The 22,873-nt window shown below is 63.2% G+C and overlaps 1 protein-coding gene across 3 annotated transcripts; it reads right to left on the bottom strand.

Annotated features, from left to right (window-relative positions):
• Positions 1-18: 18 nt before the first annotated feature.
• LOC117652209 lies at positions 19-22,402 on the bottom strand. 3 transcript variants are annotated; one of them, XM_034396944.1, is made up of 12 exons: positions 22,249-22,402; positions 9,533-9,709; positions 9,286-9,444; positions 7,879-8,611; positions 7,667-7,711; positions 2,674-2,786; positions 1,988-2,543; positions 1,552-1,917; positions 1,170-1,466; positions 888-1,007; positions 645-807; positions 19-558 (listed from the first exon to the last, which is right to left on the bottom strand). In XM_034396944.1, the coding sequence occupies exons 1-12, from the start codon at positions 22,264-22,266 to the stop codon at positions 453-455; spliced, it is 2,853 nt and encodes a 950-aa protein (XP_034252835.1). In that variant the 5' UTR covers positions 22,267-22,402; the 3' UTR covers positions 19-452. The 3 variants fall into 3 exon arrangements, with proteins under 3 accessions (XP_034252835.1, XP_034252834.1, XP_034252836.1); XM_034396943.1 differs by having other exon boundaries at positions 22,097-22,392; XM_034396945.1 differs by having other exon boundaries at positions 645-792; positions 22,097-22,392.
• Positions 22,403-22,873: the final 471 nt, after the last annotated feature.

Raw genomic sequence — 22,873 nt, 5'->3', positions numbered from 1 at the left:
AACTTCTAGTTTCTCCTGTTTTTTTCTGAATTTACATAAATTCTCCAGTCAAGACAGTCACCTAAACTATCAGTCGCTCACAGTACTGTGAAAGTTAAATGGAAATTTCTGCTTTGTATACAAATTTGATATCATTTGTAGATCAAAAGTACACAAAATATGATTTGTGAATGCACTTCGTTTGCCAAAGGTAACAATAATTTTGCAATTGCTAGGGGTATCATCGCCCGCCCAGTTTTGGAATGGTGAAACTTGAACTTAAACCAACATCACAATATTGAGAACTTTTCATCACCTAACAAAAACTTACATAATGGACGATTTCTCTTTGGCTTCTTTCTGACAGCCATCAGGCTACAGATTGATAAACTCTTATAAAACAATTAAATAAACCTATAAACACTTGGAGTCTTTTTTGGTGTTCTTGCATGAAAGCTTTGAGTGCTTTCAAATTAGCTCCCAGGAAGCCTGCTTTTTCTGCATTCCTTTTCGTCAGATTGGTCTCCACAATCATCAACCCCATTGCAGACAGCTCTTTTCCGTATGCACCTGCCATTCCTGAAAAAAAAAATTAAGTGGATTAAATTTACAATTATAGGTAATGGGATAATTCAACCGAAGACCTTTACTATTCAATAACATACCCGCATTTCCATTCGTGGTTCTTGCAGTCACCACCACAACCAAATGGTTCATCTGATTTGTCCCCACAGTCCGAAAATCCATCGCAGAATCTTGCATGAGGAATGCACTGGCCGTTGGAGCAGGTGAACTGATCTTGCCGAGGGCAAGCTGTAAGCGAGACCGCTGCATTAAGAAATAATTTAGAAATTGTTCAGACTGGACGTAACACGCAAAACATGAGCAAGGAGGCAAAGTCTGCTTACTTCGTGTGCAATTTAGTTCATCAGCGGCGTCCCAGCAGTCCACCACACCATCACAGCGTTTCGAGTTGGGCAGGCAAGAGGTCTTATTTCCACATTGGAAATGGGTCTGCAAATTGCATTCTGCAACCGAAAAAGCAGAGAAATGAATACATAAGTCAACCCTGGAGCCGATAGCCGTTCGCACTTCGGCTGTGGCTCGACGAACACTAGAAAATCAAGTGGGGGAAGGGAACGCCAGGGAAGACCCCGCGTGGGGCAGTGTGGGTGCGTGTGGGTGCTTACCGCAGTTGTGCTCGTCCGTGTGGTCGTAGCAGTTGAAGTGGCCGTCGCAGCGCTTGACCAGGGGGATGCAGAGCTGGTTGCCGCAGCGCCACTCGCCGGGCAGGCACACCGAGTCGTCCACGCAGCGGAAGGCGTCCACGTCCAAGCGCTGGCAGAACTCGAAGTTGAGCTTGCAGTGGCCGCCACAGCCCGTGGGGTCCAGCGGGTCCTTGACGGCGTGGCAGCGCGGCACCGACTCCTCGCCCAGGGCCACGCACACCTCGCCGGCCAAGCACTCGTCGCAGTGGCGGGGCTCTCCTGCAAAGCACGCAAAGCGACCGGGTTAGCCTGGCAAGGCAACGCACTGCTTGGGCATGCCTGGCGGGGACACTGGGACACTCACGGCGCGAGGCTGCAGTGGTGGTGGACGTGGTCGTGGGCCGCTCCGTCACCAGCACCGGCACCAGCAGCGTGGTCATGGAGAAGGGCGACGGGTTGGGCTCCGAGGACGGCGTCGGCGTCACCTTGGTGGCCTGCAGCGACGGCGCGGTCGAGACGCCGCCGAGGGAGGAAGACAGGGAGGGAGATGGGGAGGAGGGGGATGCAGAGGGGGGTATCACAGTCGAGGGCGTCGGCGTCACAGAGAGCGTCGACATGGCGGAGGGCGGCCGCCGCGTGGTGGAGGCCATCGTCGTGGACGACGGCTCCGGGGAGGTTGTGCTGACTGCAGGCTGGGACGGCTTGGCGGGGTTCAGAGCTACCACCGTGTCTGCGAGAAAACCGCAAGGTTAGGCAAAGTTCCACAGCTAGAAACGGCCGTCGATTCGCGGCGTGCTTACCTTGTATGAGAATGGTGGCGGCGGTGGGCGCCCCCGGCGCGGGGTGGCTCTGCGTGCAGGCCTCGAACTCGATCGGCGAGCCGGCCGACGGCAACCTCAGCAGACAGGGCTCGGGGCCGTCCAGGGCGCGGCCGCGGCCGCCGTCCATGGCGCACACTCTGCTGCGGAGCCGGACCATGCTGCCGCTGCCGCGGCTGTCGCGCGAGTCCGTCCAGTAGCAGTCACTCCACGACGACCAGGGCGCCCAGCCGGGCACGGAGGGGTCCGGGGTGGGGGCGGGGCCCAGCGGCGTGTCCGCAGCGTCCACGGAGATGGGGGCGCCGACGAAGCCGATGGACTGCACGTCGACGGCCAGGTCGCCGAGCCAGGCGTTGCCGCCGCGGCGCCGCAGCCCGTGCAGGAAGGCGAGCCCTGCGCGCTGCACCAGGTCGGGCACCTCGTCGCCCAGCACCACGTCGCACGCCACGGTCACGGCCTGCTCGCTGGGCCGCAGTGACGTGACGGTGGAGTGGCGGTAGTGCGCGGACAGCGGGCTGGCTTCGAACAGCGCGTCCAGCTGCAACAACAACACGACAGACGTGAGCGCCGTGCGGGTAGGCAACTTAATCAACATCTACGCGCCTGCCGCGACCGTCAGACGCTACTACTGCCGATGGGAGCGGACTTCCCTGGCCAGGAAAACTCACCTGATTTTGTATCCGATCGGCGAGCGTCCTCCAGGCCGCGGACTTGGGGTCCTTGAGACTCGGCGTCCACCGCTCGCTCAGCACTCGGAAATCGCCCGCAATCGTCACCATGCCTGCGAACAGTCAAAAGTAACAAATGAATGAACGAACGAAAGAACAAATGAATGAATGAACGGATGGACGAATGCATGAATGAAGTCTGCCGCGTCACGCTGTGGGGTACCGCTTTGTTTTGGCGCGCTGGGAAGGGAAGCGTGTGTCCGAAGGGACAGATTCCGAGCTGTGCTCGTCGCTCTGTCTCTCTCCCACTCATGGGGCGCGCCGTGGGGGTGCGAGAGAGACAGAGCGACTTCGGAATCGGCCCGCTGGGACTATGCGGGCGTCATTAGGACGATCCGGACCATCCGGAGCCGGCGGCGTGGCGGCAGCACCCGGAGCCAAGGTAAGGCCTCTCGAACCCGTAGAGTACCCGGAGTACCCGAAGGGCGTGACGGGGCGCGACACCAATAATCACACGAAAACTGAGAGTTAAGCCCCGGCGGGAGAGGGGAAGGGGTCCAGCAGTGCCGCGCCGCCGTGGGCCCTCTGGGTGGGATGAGCCCATCGCCGCGCCGTGCCGTGCCGCGCCGTGCCACAGGAAGCTGCTCTTCCGTTCCCACCCTGCCCCTCTCTCTCTTTCGAGATCGCCCTGCTGGCTGCAGGCTGGCTGCTGCCCCCGCCCTGGCCGCCGGCCCGGTGCCGGGTAGGGCCCTTCCATTCTCCACGACACATTCCAGCTGGAGCTGAGACAGCACGCCCTGCCCATGCCCTGCAGGCCGTGGGGCCGACCGGGCTGCGGGGCTTCGAATCCCCAATCCCCCGCAGTGGCCGGCCGGCCGGCCTCAAAAGGGAAAAAAGACTTATGTAGATGCCCGGGGCAAGGCCCAGGGCCGAGGTCCGAGTCTCGGTGCACATGCTGCCCCTTCCAGGACCGTCCGGGACCGTCCGGGACGGGGAAAAAGGAGAAAAGTCCCCCGGGCACATGCTGTGCCTTCCCCTCACGTGCACCACAACATTGCCGGCCTGCTCACGGCCTCGCCTGGCCTCACCGCCTCACGGCTACCGAGCCGTTTACTTCATTTCCACGCGACGCACGCGCGCACCGTGCCGCGCACCGAGCATGAGATAAAAAGTCGGCGGTAGGGGGAGTCGAACCCGAAACCCGAACCCACGGCCGCGGGACGGCGCCGCGAATGCACCGCGCGGACGGCCGGACAGTGAGGACGAATAGCAATGAGCAATAGCAGGAAGCGGAGTGCCCGACGACCCACAGTCTATGGCCGCGCTGCAGGGCGCCGCGCCTCGCCGCGCCGCAGCAACGTGCTTCAAAGGCGATGGTCCAACGTGACCCCGATCGACCTCTCGGCGTTGCCCACGGCGGATGGGACGCCATCGGCAGGCTGAGCAGTGCCCCGTCTCTGTCGCACTCCCGCGGCGGCCCGTAGGAGTGCGAGAGAGACAGAGCGAGTCGCAACAAGTGGCCGTCGATCGCGTCGCGCCCACTCGAGACCGTCGAGACGCAGAAGGCGGAGAAGGCCCTCAGCGAGCACAAACGGCCTCGTCATCGAACCGACGGTGACATCCCGGTCGGCGCAGCGAAGGCGCAGCCACGGCGCAGCCCACACAGAGCCAGCGAACGCGCACAAAAGCGTCGGGACGCTTCGGGTTTATTGAATTCCCTCAGTTACGGGCCGAACGGCGGGGCGGGGCGGGGCGGAGCGGGGCGGCGGTGGCGACGGGCCCGTCCCGTCCAGTCAGTCCGGGCCTCCAGAAGAAAATATCCTCCCGGGGAAAAAAGCCACCTCATCGGCTGGACCGGGCCCTGGGCAGCCCCGGGCCGGGACTGCTTGCTGCAAGCCTGCTGGGCCCCCAGCCAAACGGAAACGAACAAACGAACGACGCTGTCGAGCCGCATCGGCCAGGACGCGGCCAGGACGGCCTCAGGGCCCGCGGCCATCGCGGCGTCGCGTCGACAAAGGTTGATTCTGAGCGTCGCTCGGCCTCTCTCGCACCTCTTCGGGACGCTCCATGCGGCCGAGTGTTTCCGAAACCCATCCGCGACGCCCACCGGCGGCGACAACAGCAACGCGGGGCCCTAAAGAGTGCTAAAAAGTGGCCGGCCGCGTGATCGCGTTCCGGGAAGTTAAAAGTGCGGCCGCCTTCTGGAGCACCGCGGCGACCAGTGTAGTCGCTCCTTCGACTCGAGGACTTGCTCGACGGACGCGGCGACGCGACGCAGCCAGTCAAACCAGGCCATTATGGATGGTTTCGTTTTCCGAGGAACGGTGGCAGTGCAGTGGAAGTGCAGGCGGCCTCGATAACAGTTTGGCATTCGCTGCGCGTTCCGCGTCCGGAGCAGCAAGGCCTGCGGGTCCATTTCGCCGGCGCCGCCCCCGGCCGCCAACAAAGACGGCACCAAATTGATTCGTCCACGGGGAGGGGAGGGAAGGGGGAGGGGGAGGGGGACGAAGGCGCTGCCGGGGTGCCCTGCGGCGAGGCAGCGTAAAATTTGGGACAAGTCCGTCATCAGGTTGGGCGGCTGGGGCCCTGCCTAGCCAGCAGACTGATTCCGAACACGCCACTGTCTCTCTCCCACTCGTGGGGCGTTTCGTGGAGGAGCGATAGAGAGAGAGCATCTCGGACGACACGTCGTCGGCCAGGTAGCGGGTGTAACTGCGTGCGTGGCCCAACAGAACTGCTGCTGTCTCTCTCGCGCCGTGAGGGCCACCCCCTGAGCGCTCGCGAAAGAGAGAGAGCGCGTTGTTCGGAAGCAGCCCCCCGGCCGGCCGCACTGGACCGCACTCCGACGCCTCCATTCAGCTCCATTCACGCGGGGCATTCATTGGTTGATCGCACTGCGGGTGTGCCGTCACTCCGTCACAGCAGGTGAATCTACGGCCGCCCCAACCCAAGCCACGGCAGGCCCAACCCAACCCCCAGGCGCACTGCATAGCAGGGACACTGCTACTGTTTCCGGGCCGCGCGGGGGGTGCGTTCAGTGCGTTCTGGGAAAGGGTCTTGATGAGCCACCCCGGGCTGCGCGCTGCATTTTACATTTTACATTGTAGGGCGATGCTCTCGAACGCACCACGCATCGCGCCCCCGCCGAGGCCCCCGCCGCCCCGCTGCTCCCTGTTGGGTCGATGGTGCCAGGGTTCGCTGCTCCGCGGCTGGGCCTAACGATTGGGGCCTGGGTCCGCGAACCCAGAGCGTTGCCAGGACGACGGAAACCAGGAACGGAAGCGAAGGCATGTGGTTCGTTACGGACCCCGACGGCGGCGGCACGGCGGCGCCCCTGACGGCTACGTGATTAGAGGCGGCCAGCCACCCTGGAGGCGGATCGCGCTGTCTCTCTCGCACCCGTGGAGGACCCGCCGGGGTGCGAGAGAGACAGCGCGACGAGGGCACCGGAGTTCGGAAACGGCCTGCACGGCCTGCACGGCGGGCGGAAGACAGTTGCATCGGTTTTGATGAGTCACCTGGCTACCTGTGTGCCGGCAGTGCCGGCCGCCCTGGCCGCCCTGGCCGCCCCCAACCCCATCCTCATAGAGGCCGCCACAATTACGGCGGCGGGCCAACCGAAGGGCGGCGTCGGCGTGTTTTCGCCAGGTAAGCAATTTAAGACAAATGTTCCTCCGCGCCGGTCTGGCCCTGGCCTCCAGTTAGTGGAGGCTTTGGTGCCGCCGCGGGCTTGTTATACACCTGCACGACACGCCGCCGCCTGTCTCTCTCGCACCCCGACGGCACGCCGACACGCCCCACGAGTGCGAGAGAGACAGAACCAGTCCGCCGAAGCGCTGCAAAGCACTGCGAAGCCCCCACTGGCCTGGAGGATGTCGACGCGACGCCGGTAAAGCCCCGGGGCCGGGGCCCCCGGACTCCGGACGCGACACCGGATCGCGCACGCCGCCACCGGAAGTCGGCCCGGCACACACGTGACGCGGAGATTAAGACAGATTAGATTAGCGTTGGGGCCGAAGAGAACGGGAGCGATAAGTGAACGGTTGAGATGCACGTGCTCCCGCGGCTCTCTCTCTCTCTCTCTCTCTCTCTCTCTCTCTCTCGCTCCCACCGGCACAACAAGGAGCCTGGGAAGGCTGGGAAGGGAGGACCGGCCTCACCTCACGGCGTGCGACGCGACGCCACGGCGACGCGGCCAGTGTACAGACTCCCGGCTCCCGTGATATGAGTCATAAACTACCGCGGTGGCGGGGCACGGCACGGCACGGCGCGGCATGAGAGTCCCCCGTAATCCCCAGAGGTATGTTCATGAGCTTTCCCCTGCCTTTACGTTTCGGCCGGCCACGGCGCGGAGCAAGCCGGAGCGAGGCGGAGCCACACACATATTCACATTCATATTCAAGGTTCCTCTTGAATCGCGTCGGACCGAGCGACCCGACCGCAATAAGCATGTGGGCGTCCGCCGCGTCCGCCGTCCGCCCGGGATGTGGCTTGGAGCAGGTGGCGGGCGTGGCCGCGCGCGGCGGGGCGGCTGCAGTCACGATGCGCCAGGGGCGTTCCAGGGTGTCACGGGGCGTGCCGGGGCGGGGCGGGGCGCGGCGGGGGCGGCGGGGGCGGGGCGCGGCGGGGGCGTCGCGACGCCAGGGTGAATGGCATCGCCTCCGTCACGCCCCACTATCTCCCAGGCGGCCACGGCCCAGGCCACGGCCCAGGCCACGCCGGCCAACTCATTCATGTCATGGAGTATATCGACCGGACCGGACCGGACCAAGTCCTCGCCAGCCGGCCTGCCTGTGGCCTGCCTAGCTTGGCGTGGCGCAGCTCGGCTGCGTGCAGGCAGTGCAGGCGGACCTAGGCGGGCCTCACGAAGGGCATTGTTTTGCACCGCGGCGTGCTTGGGGTGGGTGGGGCCCTCGGTGGGACCCGCTGCTGGCGGCGCTGGCAGCCAGACCATCGCCATGCAAGGTACCCTCGGCACCCACAGTGTACTCACCGTTCGCTCGCAGTGCCGCCTCCGTTGACCGAATCAGCCCGAAACCTGCAAACCAGGAGATACGCGTCAACGCGACTGCCAATTGGTGTGACTTTCAATCCTAAACCAGTTGACCGATTTCGCACGATTCGTCGCTGTCTCTTTCGCACTCGTGGGGCGTGCCGCAGGGATGCGAGAGAGACAGACCGGCGCACTGCACGGCGTGCACTCACCCGAGGTGAGGTAGGCGGCGAGCCCGATGGCCATGAGGACGGTGAGGGCGGCGGCGCCGAGCAGCCACAGCAGCCACCGCCACCCCCGTCGCGGCCGGCCCTTGCCGTTGCCGCGCCTCTGCACGATGTACTTGAAGACCCTGGACGTGCCGCTCCAGCCCTTCTTGAGCGTGCCCTCGTCGCCGGCCGCGTTGCCGCCGCCCCCGCCGCCTCCGCCCACGCTGCCGCCGCCGCCCGCGCCGCCGCCCGCGGCCCGCTTCAGGATGGGCGACCAGTACAGCGGCTCGGTGGACGCGGCGAGCGCGGCCTTGTGCGGGTGGTGCGGGGGCGGCCCGATGATGGACGAGTACTCGTGGACGGGCTCCTCGGGCGGGCAGCGGCACGGCTTCTTGGTGGTCATGCCGTCCTCGACGAGCCCCAGCTGTCCGAGTTGTCCGAGCTGTCCGAGCTGGTTGTTGCAGACCTGCAGCAGCGGCAGCGGGTAGGCCAGGGCGTTCCGCAGGGGGTGCAGCTTGTGCGGGTGCGGCCAGGACGGCGGCGCGGGCTGGTGGGGCTGGTACTCGGGCGGGCTGGCATTGCTGATGAAGTTCCTGCGCACCTTGAGGGCGGTGGCGGCGGGGTGCGGGGGTGGCGTGTGCGGCGAGGCGGCCGGACTGCTGGTCGTGCTGCGCGCCCCCACGCCGGGGCTGGGGCCCGGCGACCACGACGCCAGGCTCACCCTGCTGTTGTTGAGCTGCACACAGACGGGGGAAAACGAGGACATTAGAATCGACCACCCAAACGGCCGAACGGCCCCAAATGACTCCCCGATACCCGTACTTGGGCACGGCCCGGCCCGGCCCGGCACGGCACGGCACGGCACGGCACGGCCAGCAGCCGCCAGTTGGATTCCCAATTTCCAACGGAAATGGCTTTCCCACACTCAGCGCGTGCCTGTGGCGCTGGCCGTCCAGTGCGTAAAGCACACACGGTAATGCCTGCTCGCCCCGCCCGGCCCCGCCACGGTAAGCGACCTCAAACATGCGGTTTGAGTAAATAATAATGAGAATAGTAATCCCCATTCTAATATGGCGCGCCCTGCGTTTTCGATGGCTGGCCGCGGTGGCCGATGGCTGGCCGATGGTCTGCTGCGGTGGCGGCCTGGCGGCGGCGGCTACCCGACTCATCACGATTACGCACCGTGTTTCCTGCATGCAGGGCGCGCAGGCCGTGCTGGCCGTGCAGGGCACCGTCCCGGACTCCCTGGACTCCCTCACGAAACCACAATCGGTGCGCCGGTCGGGACGTCGGGACGGGACGGCACCAATCAATGCCCGGCCCGTTCGGAAGCCCGGGCGGCCGGCGCCGCGGGGGAGCGAGAGAGACAGACCGCGCGCCGTTGAAGAGCGAGAGAGACAAGTAGCTCACCGTGTACTGATTGCTGGCGTCCTCGGGCACGGCGTGCACGGGCGGCGGCGGCCTCCTCGGCGGCGCTCTCAGGGACCGCGATCTTCTGGACCCCGGCGCCGAGCCCCGCCTCTCCTGGGCCAGCGCGTGGTACAGCGGCTGGTGCAGCGGCTGCGCGCCCTGGTCGAAGAAGAACAAGTTAGTCCGCGTCCGGAGGTACAGTGCGAAGTGCGACGGCCTTGGACACGGCCCGTTTCGTCCGGCTCACCTGCATCTGCTCGGCGATGGCGGCCATGTCGTTGGACCCCGGCGTGCCCGGCGTGCCCGGCAGGGGCCGCTGCTGCAGCTGCTGGTGCATTTGCTGTTGCTGCAGCTGCAGCTGGTGCTGCTGTTGCTGTTGCTGCAGGGCCGCCGGGTCGTCGTGCTGGTAGCCGGGGTTGTCCATCTGCAACACGACCAGGCTGTCGTTAGTACGGCCATCACGGCGATGACGCCAAAGTGCGGTGAGCGAGCACGTCCAACCCACACTACTTTGCCCCTCATTTGGAAAACGTGCTTTTCCGGTGCACTGCAAGGGTTTCGGCATTTCGGTGCGCTCGGGGGGAGAGGGGAGGAGAGCCGCAGCTTCCTGCAATGCAGCTGTGTCCAGTCGGCGACGCGCTGCGCGCCGGAAGGGGCGTGGCGGGGCGGGGCGGGCCGGGGCGGGGCGGGGCGGGGTGCGGCGAGGGGGTTCGCTGCGGTGTACCGGCACGCGTCGCCACACACCACAGAGCACCACGGCCACGACGGAGTGCACGCAGCACGCCAAGGAGTGCGGGGCGGCCAACGTGCGCCCCACGTGTGCTGGCCTGCTGCCCCGGGCGGCCCCGCAGCCGCGCCGTGCCGAGCCGCGCCATCCGACACCGAGGGACCTAACTCCAAGCGCATCCGCACCCAATGCACACACCTGGACCCCCTCCCCGCCGCACCTCATCACGTCGCCGACGTCGCCCTCCTCGTCCTGCATGCACTGCGGATGCACTGCAAGCGCCCCGAGTAGAGCTTCCCTTTCGTGACAAGACTCCTCTTATTTTCACCTCCGGGACGCTCGCCACAGCGACGATGACGCCACGGACGAGACAAAGAGACGACGAAACACAAGACAAGGCAGGTGTGCCACGACTCGAACACCGTGTTCAAACACACTGTCTCTGCCTCTCTCCGTCGCATTAACCTTTCCAACCTCCCGAGAAAAATTGCCCAGTTTGTGCCTCATTGAGACGGAGAAGGATAATGAGGCACGCACCGCGGAGCCTAGCGTAGCCCAGCGTCCGGCTCGGGTATCAAAACTAAGTAGCTGCGGGCACGGCGCACTGTACCGCGTGCGGTCCGAGGAGAGCACGGCCAACGACGCGCTGACCGCGGCGTGGCCGGCTTGGGTTAAAAAAAACCGCATCCAAACAGATCACAGAGACACGCAGAGACAGACAGACAGACAGACAGACAGGCAGGCGGGTGGATGGGCGCGCGTACAAAGTACTGTTACACGGCCGGCACGGGCATTACGCTGAAAATGGAGGCAGAGGATTCGGTAACAGCGAATGCGCCGTGCCGTGCTGCGCCGTGCCGTGGCGTGCCGTGCCGTGACGGCGGACACGGCGCAGGCAGGCCCGGAGGAAACGCTATCCGTCACGACTTGACGGCAACCCCACGCCCCGGACTCCAGGCGCTCCGGGACTCCGGGCCCCTGGCCGGCCTGGCCGAGCCTGGAACAGTCGGGAACGGAACGTCCGTAAAGCAAACACGATCCTCATTGCACACGCTAAGTGCACCAACAACAACAGTGAGCGGCAAGAGTTCGGCTGGTGTTGTTATTGATTCTCGATTAGGCAATACAGTGTAGACGGCGGGCCGGGGCAACGACCGGAGCGGCCGAGGCGTGGGCGCGCGGCCCCACCAAAACAGCACCGGCGGCGATACCCCGTTGGGGGGTTGTCCGCGAGGGCCTTCAGGGTGTACGTAGCAGCACGGCGTAGCGACCGCTCATTTCTTCCCCCTGATGGAGCGCATTCTCCGGCCGCGGCCGAGCGTGGCGCGGCGTGGCGCGAGGTGCGGCCCGGCCAGGATCGCGGGGGGCTTTGACTCGAGGAGGACTGGCCTGGCTGAGCTTTGCTGAGCTTGGCTACGCCGAGGCTACGCCGAGGCTACGCCGAGGCTACGCGGCGCGCGCCCACTTATTTGCATATTATAATGGAATCAGCATTTGTCTCGCAGACAGGAGAATCAATAGCGAGCACGGCCCCACGTGGTACGGCACTTTTAATCTCTACTCCCCCTACTTCTCCTCCTTCTTCTTCTCCTCGGCCCGCACCGCCTTCGCCCCGAAGCTTGCGCAACGGCGTTCGCACACTGCGCACACGACGCCAGTCTTGTTTCTCAGTCAAATGAGTGGCGCGGACGCGCCAGCAGGCCAGCAGGCAGGCTGGGAGAGTTGCATGACCTTATCACCGACGGCCTTCCCCATGAGAAGCCTTTCCAACTTTTCCCGCCATTTTTGATGCCCTGTCCGTAGTGCCTTTCTTTACGCAAATGAAGCCGTGCAATTTTTGCCGAGAGCAAGCCCGACCAACGGGGCGGCCGCATTCCATTCAAATGCGAAAAAAAAAAAAGTTACTTGGCCGGGGTCGAACCCACGACCCCGTCCAGCGGAAGTTAGTTTCAACCCAACTGCTTAGACCGCTCGGCTAAGGTTTGCGTCGCCGAAATTCACTTTGGCGGGCGGCTCGCCTTGCGTACCGCCACTCCGTCGACGCCGTCAGACTCCTTGACGGGCACGCCGAGCCAAGGGGCATCCAGTGGGCATCCACACGAGCTTATATGGTTTGAATAACGAAATGAGCAGGCAACGACTGTATTTATTATCGGGGAGGGCGGAGAAGGGGGCAGTGCGGTACCACGGCCAGGCCAGCCAAGCCCCCGCCCAGACCACCTGCGAAGCACCGCGGCAGTGCAGTCAGCCCGGGCCAGGCCAAGCCAGCCCACGGCCTCTGCCGGCCCAGGTCCACTTTAATTGTCTCAACAAATAACGCGAAGGGGCCAGGGCAGGCAGGGCTCTGCAGGGCAGGGCTCTGCAGGGCAGCACGATGATGGACCTCGCCACCATAATCGCCGACCGCGCTTCGTTTCATCAAAAGCACAAACCCGGACACACTCACACACAGAGGGAAGAGCGACTTTGAAGGTCTCATCACTGGCGCCGTATGCCTACCGCTGCGAACCGGGCCAGCCTCGGCCAGCCAGCCTCCCCCTCCCCCGGCCTGCCTTTCCCCCGGGGGCCATGGCCGGGCTGGCCGGGCCACGCCACGCCCCACATCGGCACCCGTTTTATGTAAATAGTGAAGACATCGTTACCCAGCAGCTCGTTTAGCAGCTCTCGTTGTTATTAAGGCTTCGGGTTGGGTACCCGTTGGTTAGGTACCATCGGCAGCAGGCCAGAGGCTGCATTTGGAGCACCGTTGCCGCCACGGCGTTATTCGAACGCCATCGCCACGGTGGCTGCTCTTTGTTTGTTTGGTTTTTTTTTTTCGTCCAGTGCAGCAGTGGCACGCCACTGGCACGCCGCGCGTTTCGGACGCGGCCCTCGCGCACCGCTATGAATTAATTTGACGACTCGTCGAACGGTCTAATTGCCACTCTCGGCTGCTTCCAGTGCCGGGGCAGTGCAGCGCAGTGCCCCCCACGCCGGTGGCCCCGCCGTGCCCCGCCCCCACCGCAGAGTGACAGCAAGGTAAACACACACACACACACACGCGCGCGGCACTGGTCATTATTTCCGAAAAAAGAGGGAAAACAACAACAAAGTTGTCGAACAAAAAGAAAGAGGGAGGGAAAGAGAGTTCTCCCTCGGCGCAGGCCCTGCCGGCCCTGCCCACGCTGGACAGCTGATTGACACCGTGTTGAGCAGTACCTGCAGTAACCTGTGGCCGTTCGGCCGCGGCGGAGCCCTTGTTGTGTTTATTTCGGGTGGAGACGGACGAGACGCGGGACCGCCCGGCGTGGGACTTGGGACCGGCCCGCCCGGGACTACCCGGGACCGGCACCGCACACGTCCACGCGTTCACAAGGTGCTATGAATAGTCGGAGGGCAGGGTGCGTGTGGCCGCGACGCGCCGCGACCTGGGCGCATCGTTTAGGTACCTGCATTTCCCAGGCCCAGAGCCAAGATTCAATTTACCGCAGCTCATTGTTTTTTTTAAATTTTTTTTTTGAGAAAATTTTGGTAAACTAATACGTTGTCTGCTATCACAAGTGGGGGGGGGGGGTTACGACGGCAGGGTTGGCCTTCACCTGTGACGTCATCGGCAGGACGGAGCATTGTGATTACTTTGCGCTAACTCTGTGTGTGTGTGTTTGTGTGTGTGTGTGTCGGCCGATTCGCCCAGCCCGGCACGGCAAACAAACCAGCTTGGCTGCTGCATACTGCATACGGCCCACCCACGGGCCACCAGGCAGTCAGGCAGCCAGCCAGCGCAGCACGGCCCTCCCTGCACTCCCCGCATCTGTGGTGGTCGCGGGTTCGAATCCCGCCGAGCCGAGTTACTGCAAGTGCGTTGGATTGCATTGCGCACTGCCAATGGCTTTTGGAATCGGTTTCGATGATCTGGGACGTGTCTTTCGAGGTTTCGCACAGCGGCGAGAGTGTGAGTCTACAAACAAAAATAATTCAGTTCCCATTTTTTTTCCGGAATATACATGACGCGAGAAGTTTGGAGGGTTGAGCCGACACGGGCACAAATCGGTAATATCGTTACGGGCAGCCCTTGCATGTGCTCACCCCTCCGGTGGCGGCCGGGAGGAAGGGAGGGGGAGGGGGGGGGGGTGACCGGGTTACCGGAACTGGAACGGCCCCGCGTCGCCCCGCCGCGAGGCACATATGGCGAACAGGACGGGCGTTTCTAATCGACTCATGAACGGGCTTCAATGCCGCCGGGGCACGGCCGGGGCACGGCCGGGGCACTGTCAAGGGGTGCCAGGGGGCCTCGCGGGCCACGGGCCTCGCGGCGGGCCAGGCGCATGACACGCCACGATGCCCGTTCCGCACAATTTATTCACTCGGATGGGACCCCCGTAATTTGTCGGGCCTTTTATTTATGGCCGGGAAGGGTGGCTACACCGGCCACGCGGCCAGGCTGTGCTATAGGCTGGACGCGCGGCGCTTCAGGTGTATTCCTACTCACGGCCAAGTATATGCACACACACACACACACACACACTCTTTATTGACTGCTTCGGCGCGGGGTTCGGCCCGGTTCGGCCCCACTACGAATAACGCCCCGTGATTCAGGGGCCTCACTCGGCTTGGCTGGGCTTCGCTCGCTTCGCTAGGCCGGCAGGCAGGCCAGCAAGCCGAAAGGCCGATTAGGCTAGGCAAGCTAAGCTAAGGCGTGCCCGACTGCCATAGCGCCCACCACGCCCACGAACGGGCCCGGCGTCCAAAAGACGCGCGGCAGCCGAGCCGTTCAGGAAAGAAACCCGCTATGTCCGTCCCTGTCGCACTCACGGGGCTCCCCATAGAGAGAGACAGAGCGACGAACCGATCTCCCGGATCGCTCGGCAGCCACAACAATCTGCGAACAACGGGCGCGCGACAGGCGTGCCACTACCGGAAAGATTTAACGCGCCACCTACGCGCGCAGCAGCGCCGCCAACCTCACGCCCGAAAAAATTAGTAAAGAATGGAAAAGAAAACGGCTGTGCCGAATATTTCGACGCACACTGGGCGCCACCAACGCTTTCGCCGCGCCCATTCCGATAGTTTCACTAATAAATCGGCACGTCGCCGTGCGAATAGCGCGAATAGCCCGCCAACGGACTGGGAGTAGTGCGAATACGCTGTGAATGATGGCATGGCCGGGGCGGCCAACCACTAACGAACCACTCGCCCATATTACACCAATACATCCGGGTGTGCGCACGTTTGTGTGTGTGTGTGCGTGTGCGTGTGTGTGTGTAAGCACGCCGGCCAATCGCTTTGATGAGACGCCGGGCACACGACCGACCGTTTAGGGCGATACGAGGCCCAGCGATAGGCGGTGGGCCGATATAGTCAATTTCCGGGCTCGTCCCCTGCGCTGTAAGTGTGTGTGTGTGTGGTTGTGTGCGTGTCCACCCGCCGCCCTGTCCCTTCCCATCCGGCCCGCGTGGAGCATCCGGCCGAGCGCGGCGCGTCGCCGAACAAATTTCCTGGCGCAAGGTTGGCAACGGGAAAAAATGACGAGTAAAAAGGGGCGCTGGAAAAGAAACAAGTGTGGAATTGTAAGGAGTTTTGGAGCGGAAGCCATTAGGGGTGCGAGCAGTGCACCAGCAGTGCAGCAGCAGCGTGTCCAAACGCAAAGGCCGGCATGTGTGCGTGAAGCGCTTTCGTCTCGGTCCTGGAAGTCCTGGAAGGGCACCGCTCTGTCTCTCTCGCACTCGCGGCGCGCGTTGGGTGCGAGAGGGACAGAGACAGGCGCCCTCCCCCTGCGTCCCGGAAGGGTTGAGGTGCCGATTTCGCCACCACACCGGAAAGGGCCCAGCCTCTGGAATTCTCCAGGCGGTGCTGGAGTGCTCGCCGGATAGGAGTCTTCCAGGCTCAGCAATTACCGCAGCCGATCAAGGGCCTCGCCTCCCCAAGCCTCGCTTTTTATCTCCAATCTTAAGGCCGCATGCACGCGTGCCACCTTGCGACACCTGCGAGGCGAGGTGCGACGCGTCAAGAAAAAAGCCACCTCGCACGGGGATTCGAACCGGGGGCGCGCGCCCCGCACAGCCGGCCGGCAAGTCATCGCTTAATCAGTTCGAACACCAGCCGGGCGGCAGGGCGGTAGGAAGGTAGCCAGCAGGGCATGACTCATTCCGGATTGTCGCGGCGGATGATGTATGACTGTCTCTCTCTCTCTAATCCCGCGGAGGGCGGCGGTGCCGTGGCGGTGTCGGACAGAGACGGAGTGGCCTGGGAAGGGAAGCAAGGGCTGCCGCTCTAATGGCCGGCCGGGTCACACCGTCACAGACACAAAAAAAAAAACAACAAAACGCCACGATTGTCGCGCCGGCAGCGGGGCTCGAACCCGCGCCCGAGGTCACGCGGCCGACGAGAGGGAGGTGACGGGTCACGCCGTCACGCGACGTGGCGTGACGGCGGCGACGCGCGGTGAAAGGCCCCCGCCGCCCGGCCTGGACACTGGCGACAGATAGGCGTGCAGTAGGTCACACTGGCGCCACGGTGCGTCGGAGTGAAGGGGTCGCACACGGGCGGACAGACGGACAGACAGGCTGGAGTGTTGTCACTCGGGCCAGCTCTGCCGTGCGCCTCAAACGTTCAAGTCTCCGAGTCAACACAGATAGCGCTTACAGTGTGCTTACAGGGCCTTGTTCCGCTCGATACGGCGGACGGACAGGTCGCCGTCTTGCCCCCCCCCCCCCCCCCCGGTCGGCCCTCGCGGCCGCCGCCCCTGTCCGTGGCGCCACCCCTTCGTCTTAATGACGCCGAGCTTACTCGAGCGGAACTTCTAGGAGGTGGGGAGGGAACCCCTCGGAACCCCTCCTTGAATTGAAGCACCGTCAGAAATATTAGAAAAATGATCTGGGCAGGAACTCAAGTCCAAATAAAATTTTTAAAAAAAGAAACGCTGAAATTTGTTTTTCCTGTTTTGAAGGCAGGGTAGTTGACACCTGCCCTCGGAGGACCCCAATCGAACAGCGTTCCCCGAACGCCATCGCGCCCCCCGGACGGCCTCGAAAACGCCCCAGCACGGGGTCGTCCCGGGTCGTCCCGGGTCGTCCGGGACACTCCGCGTGATGTCTCTATCCCACTCAATGGAGCGCGTCCCTGGCGTGGGCGGCCCGTGGGGCCAACAATGGCAACGTGCACCCGGTGGGCAATTTTGGGCTTGGGGGTCCTCATCCTCTCCGTCGCGAAACTGAACGGGCAGATCAACCCCAGGGACCCCACACGCCACCCATGTGACCCCGCAGCCGCGTGTGTGTGAGTGCGTGCGTGTGAGTGTGTGTGTGTGTGTGAAAGGGAGGAAGTGGGCGGGACGGTGTGCGGAAGTGGGGGATAGGGTAGGGCCGGTACCGCACCGCACAGCACCGCACCCACCGACAACAAACACAGGCCGCTCACAATAGTGTGCACACACCGCACACACACACACAAGCACACACACACACACACACACACACACAGAGTAGGTGCCAGCTGCACCTCAGGCATCGATGACGAGCCGAGACACACACTGACAGGAAAAGGATGCGGCAGCTGGGGGCTAAACGCAGCTTTTACAGACCGCTGCCGTGATTGGCTGAGCAGTGTGAGTGAGAGAGAGACGAGAGAGAGAGAGAGGGAGAGAAGGAGAGCTTGTTTTCCAGTGGCGCGGCCCTGAAAGGAAGAGTGCGTTTCTCAAACAGCTTTTGTCGCCCCGAGGTCCCTTTGTGGTCACGCCACTGTCGCGCCCAAGACTGCACAAAGACTGGGGCGCCTGGATGGCCGAATCGCCAGTGGTCAAACATAGAGTCCACATCGCCCGGCTACTGCATAGCTACTGCAGACTCAAGCCAGCACACTGTATGGGTACGACTCGAAATTAGTATCGCACCCATTTCCATTAGAGATAGCGCCCCATTTACTCACGTTGATACGGGCACACTCACCACACACACCTGGGCGTTGAAAGCTAATCGACTTTAGGTTATTACGCACTAAATTAAATCAACAGTTTACTGAAATTTTCCAACGGGTTCGCCGCCGGGCGGGCACCCTTCTCTCTATGGGCGTGCGAGCCGCGGCAATCTTACAGTGGAGTGCGTCGCCCCCTCGCGCAACCCAGCGCGGCGCAGCGGTCTAGGGTGATCGACAGATGGCAGGTGGCGGTAGCGCACCCCACCGTAAGTATACAGCGTAGGGGACTTCCGGTGTGTGTCCCTCCACTCCACGCGTGGCGAATGCCGCGCAGCGGACCGAAACCCCGAACCCCGGACCCGGGGCCGGGGCACGTCCGAGAAAGCAAACAGGATTCGAGTTTGTTACACAGCCAGTGTTATTTTTCTGCGGCACTGAAGGGCTAGCGAGCGGCCGGCCCGAACTCGCTCAAACACTCTACTCCACGCGTACGAGTCACGATCGCATGCACAAACACACTTACACACGTACGCGCACACACACACACACACTCGCACACACCTGTGTGGACGCGGCACCACCTTTCGCGCACAGCAAGCGTGGCATTCCTGGTGACAAAAGGTGCCCCCTCCCCCCTTCGGGCCCCCTTCGGGCCCCCTCCGGGCCCCCTCTGGGGCCTTCGCCCCCCATGGCCCCCGTCGACCACCAAGCAGCGCAGCAGGGCCAGGCCACGCCGGGCAAGGCAGCATAGCACCAAGGCAAGACCTCCCATCTCGGCGCGGTAGTATTGTTCCAATCCCGTTGCAGTGTGCCGCACTGCGTGCTGCGTGCCCCTGGGGGTCGTTTTCGTCGCCCCCTCTCTCTCGCACCTATACGGAACGCCCCACGAGTGCGAGAGAGACAGAGCGACGAAAGCGACTGTGCTGGCCGTGCTGGCCTCGATGTGGTGCTCCAGACTGTGTCCCCGCTGGCTGACCGCATCCAGACCGCAACAGTGTCACTGCCGCCGGAAATGCCCCCAGTCCCATTTCGTCCCTCTTCTCCCCTATTTCAGTTCGGACATTATGGCGGCACAAAACGGTGGCAGTTGTTGTTTCACAAAAACTGCCTCCTTCTTTCCGAGCGGGATCCGCTATGAAATTGGCCTGCGCAGCAAGGCGAGCAAGGCGGTGCGCTGGAATGGTCTCGCTGCTGTACAGTCGCGCGAAAAATTCTTCCGCGGGTACGGCATCGATTTTCGGGCAAGTTTTGGCCGAGCGACGCGGCGACGCCACGCCAACCAGCAATCTGGGTGGGGCGGCCGGACCCTTGTTGCGACTGCACGGACTGCACTCGCTCCTCTTTTTTTCTGTCTCTCTCTCTCGGCCGGCGTCAGGACGGCGTGCGCGGCGGCCCGGGACCAGCTCCACGAAGACGCGAGGACAAGCCGAAATAAATCCGAGAAGAATTTGGAACAAGAGACCAGCGTGACCGGCTTGCTCGTCGTCCCGCGCCATTGTACAGTGTACAGGACGACTCGTTGTCACCGCAGCAGCTGTCGCCGTCGCTTGTCGTCCAGTGTCGTGGGCCGAAGTTCACACCTGGACCGCCCCGCCAAACGCACCTCGGCCTCGGCCCCAGCGTCCGGTGACACATCAGTGTGGATGAGTCCCTGGGGGCACCGTCACCACACGGGACTTTCAGAGGGTCCCCGCGAGGGCCCCACTTGTGCAGAGTGCTCTCCGGGGACCTCCTCGGGGGCCTCGTCGGGGACACTGGGCCCCGGGGCCCTCGAAACGTCGCCCACCTGGAAAGGACCCCATTCCGAGGCCTCCCCGGGGCCTGCATGCAGTGCGCGGCGTACGTGGGCCGTAGGCCTGCAACTGTTGACAGCCTCTTTCTCACGGGAGCAAACGCAGCGGTCCGGCCCACGGCCCACGCCTTCGCATGCACATGCAGGGGCCGCCCGAACCGCCAAGTGGGAATGGGAATTCAACTGGCTTCTTGGCGGCGCAGCGGCGCACAGCCCGGAGTAACAGCCTCGCATGCGAAGCGAAGCAGTGGCGCCGACAGACTTCAATTTATCTCGCCAACCGCCCCCTTTCCAATCGCGTTGCCGCGTTTTGAGTCGCGGACCGACACGACAGTGGAGCAGCCAGCCAGGAGATTGTCTCCGTCAGCTCGTCGGTGCCGCCGCGGTGCCGCGCTGCGGTACGCAGTGGGCCAGAAGACCGGTGGAGGCGGCCAAAACTCCAGACGCGTTTTGAGCTCCAGAGTCGCTAAGCAGGACTCGAACAGAGCGTGTGACCCCACCAATGGATTGCTCTCCGAACGAGGAATCCATTGGTGGGGTCACACGCTCTGTTCGAGTCCTGCTTAGCGACTCTGGAGCTCAAAAAGCGACTAGAGTTTTGGCCGCCTGCACCGGTCTTCTGGCCCACTGTGCGGTGCCGCGCTGGCGGACGGCTACTCAGCACAAACCGCTCACGACAAACTGTCATCCCAGTGACGGCACGCCGCGGCCACGCCGTGGCGTCGGCGTAGTGACTCCCTGTTACAGTGTGCCTCTAGGGGGAAATTGCCCCTCGCCTTGACAGCGACAGCACCGACCCCACAATTTCCAGCCCCGGACTGTTCCAGGAACGTCCTCCAGGAACATCCTCCGTCCTGTCCTCCGCGAGTGCGTGGCCATGATCCAAATGACGCGCTGTCAGCGAGGCTGACAGCCTTCACGAGCTCCTGGACGACGAGGCCTTTACCGGACGCGCGCCGCAAAATCGCTCCTATTCTCGCCGGTTCGCCAGCAAGAAAGTAAAGAATGAAATAAAAACACCGGCGTCGCCCTGCCCAGGCCCTGCCCTGGATTCGCGGACTACCCGCCGCCTGCTTCCGAACAAGGAGCGTCTCTCTCTGTCTCTGTCGCACTCACGGGGCGCCCCGCAGGCCGCGGGGCCGCGAGAGAGACAGAGAATGAGGCGGCAGGCGGCTGTGTGGGAGCAGCGGACCGCGCTTTCCTCACGACATCCAATTTTTTTCCGTTCCTTCTATTTCCTTCGTCCGTATCAAAGAATTAATCAGTTGCAGAGGCACGGCACGGCACAGCGCGGTCGCTATTGTCGTGACGTTTGTTGGACATCTGTCGGGCCTACACTTTTTGCCCGACCCTTCCACTTGCACGAACAGCGACAAAACGCTGGGGGCGGCGCACAGTGGGCCAGAAGACCGGTGGACGCGGCCAAAACTCTAGACGCGTTTTGAGCTCCAGAGTCGCTAAGCAGGACTCGAACAGAGCGTGTGACCCCACCAATGGATTGCTCTCCGAACGAGGAATCCATCGGTGGGGTCACACGTTCGGTTCGAGTCCTGCTTAGCGACTCTGGAGCTCAAAACGCGTCTAGAGTTTTGGCCGCCTGCACCGGTCTTCTGGCCCACTGTGCGGCGAAAGCAGTCTTCGGAGTGGGCTCACTGCAGGCAGGTGCGAACACCCGGCGCGCGCAGCGCTCCCACCGGTCCCCAGGTCGGGGCGACGCCGGGCGACGCGCACCCCGGCCAGCCAGCCATCATAATTATTGTGAATGCTCGAGATAACAGATAAAGGGAGAAGGACTCGTGTGATTAAAGGGATCGGAGGGCCGAGCGTTGGCCGAGCCGAGCCGGACCGAGCCGGCCACATAAACATTTCCGGTCACGGCTGAGTCATATCAGCATCCAGCAGAGTCGTTGGGTCCCTCTGGCTCCGTCGCACTCACGGGGCGTCCCGTGGGGGTGCGAGAGAGACGGGAGCCTGACCCGCGGGTCCGGCCGGCCCGGCTGCGCGTTCGTCCGGGAGTAATCGGCGTCGTCAAGAAAAGGGGGGTCGCCTCGGTGCGCCTCCTGAAAAGGACACGGAAATTAGGCCGGCCGCTCGATCCCCGATCGCTCGGCTGGACTTGGGTCTTGGACTTTCACTGCAGCCGCCAGCAGCGCTCGCGGTCCATTGAGGCTGCCTGGCTGGCTGGCCGGCTGGCGTGCGCCGCAGATCCAGAGACAAGCGATCGGCTGTCCGGCCGGTGGACTCACGACAAAGCCGCCGAATCGGAGCCGTCTTACCCGCACCTGGCTCACAGTGCAGGGGAAGTCCCTACCCGGCCACGCCAAGGAAACGACTCCACCGACAAAATCGTTCAGGGTACTGGCACACTGATTCACACGTTAAGGCGGGAGTTTTGGACTCACCACATGATCACTTGGTATCCATAACATGTAAAACCGCTTGAGAAACACAGTGGCGAAATCACAAAATCCACAAAATTGGCACTTTCACTTCACTTGGCAACGTATCCACAGGTCGCGCACTCACACAACACACGACGGCACTCACACCGTACCATTTCACTATTGCACATGTCGGCGGCGCACACGGGTAGTCACGAATCCATGGCACTGTAAGGCTGACTCCAAGTTCGTCGCGTGTTTCGTCGCGAGGCTCGCACCTGCGATGCGGCGGGACGGTGGTACGGGACACCCTCACGGCACCGCGTCCAACACCAGACTAACTGGTGGCGGCGGCGGCGGCGGGGCCGGGGCGGCCGGGCGGCGGCGGCAGGCCGGGCAGGCAGGCAGCAGGCGGCCGGCGAGACGGGACCCCCGCGCCGTGGCGCGGCGGCAAGCCCGAGCTGGCGGCTGTGGTAGGGGTAGGGCCTGAGCGCCGGTCGCGGTGCCGCCATGGTGCCGCGGTCGCCACGCCTTGACCCCTCACTCGGACCCTCGTGTGTTACCTTAAGACCGTCTCAAGGTCACCTTAGGACCACCTTTAGGTGCTTTCGGCCGGCCTTTCGGCCACTTGGCACCTTCAGAGGCACCATTAAATCTCGCTAAGACCCCACGTGAGGGACTCATCCTACTTCACGCGTGTCGCGGGCACCTCGAAACTGCCGCCGGCTCAGCCGACGTCAGCTCTCCTGAAAGGCCGCTTGGTTCGCCTGGTCGGCGTGGTCACACCACGGGAAACAC

The sequence above is a fragment of the Thrips palmi genome, unplaced genomic scaffold (assembly GCF_012932325.1).
Source record: "Thrips palmi isolate BJ-2018 unplaced genomic scaffold, TpBJ-2018v1 HiC_scaffold_7, whole genome shotgun sequence".
Taxonomy (NCBI): domain Eukaryota; kingdom Metazoa; phylum Arthropoda; class Insecta; order Thysanoptera; family Thripidae; genus Thrips; species Thrips palmi.
This window is presented reverse-complemented; position numbering and strand designations above follow the sequence as displayed.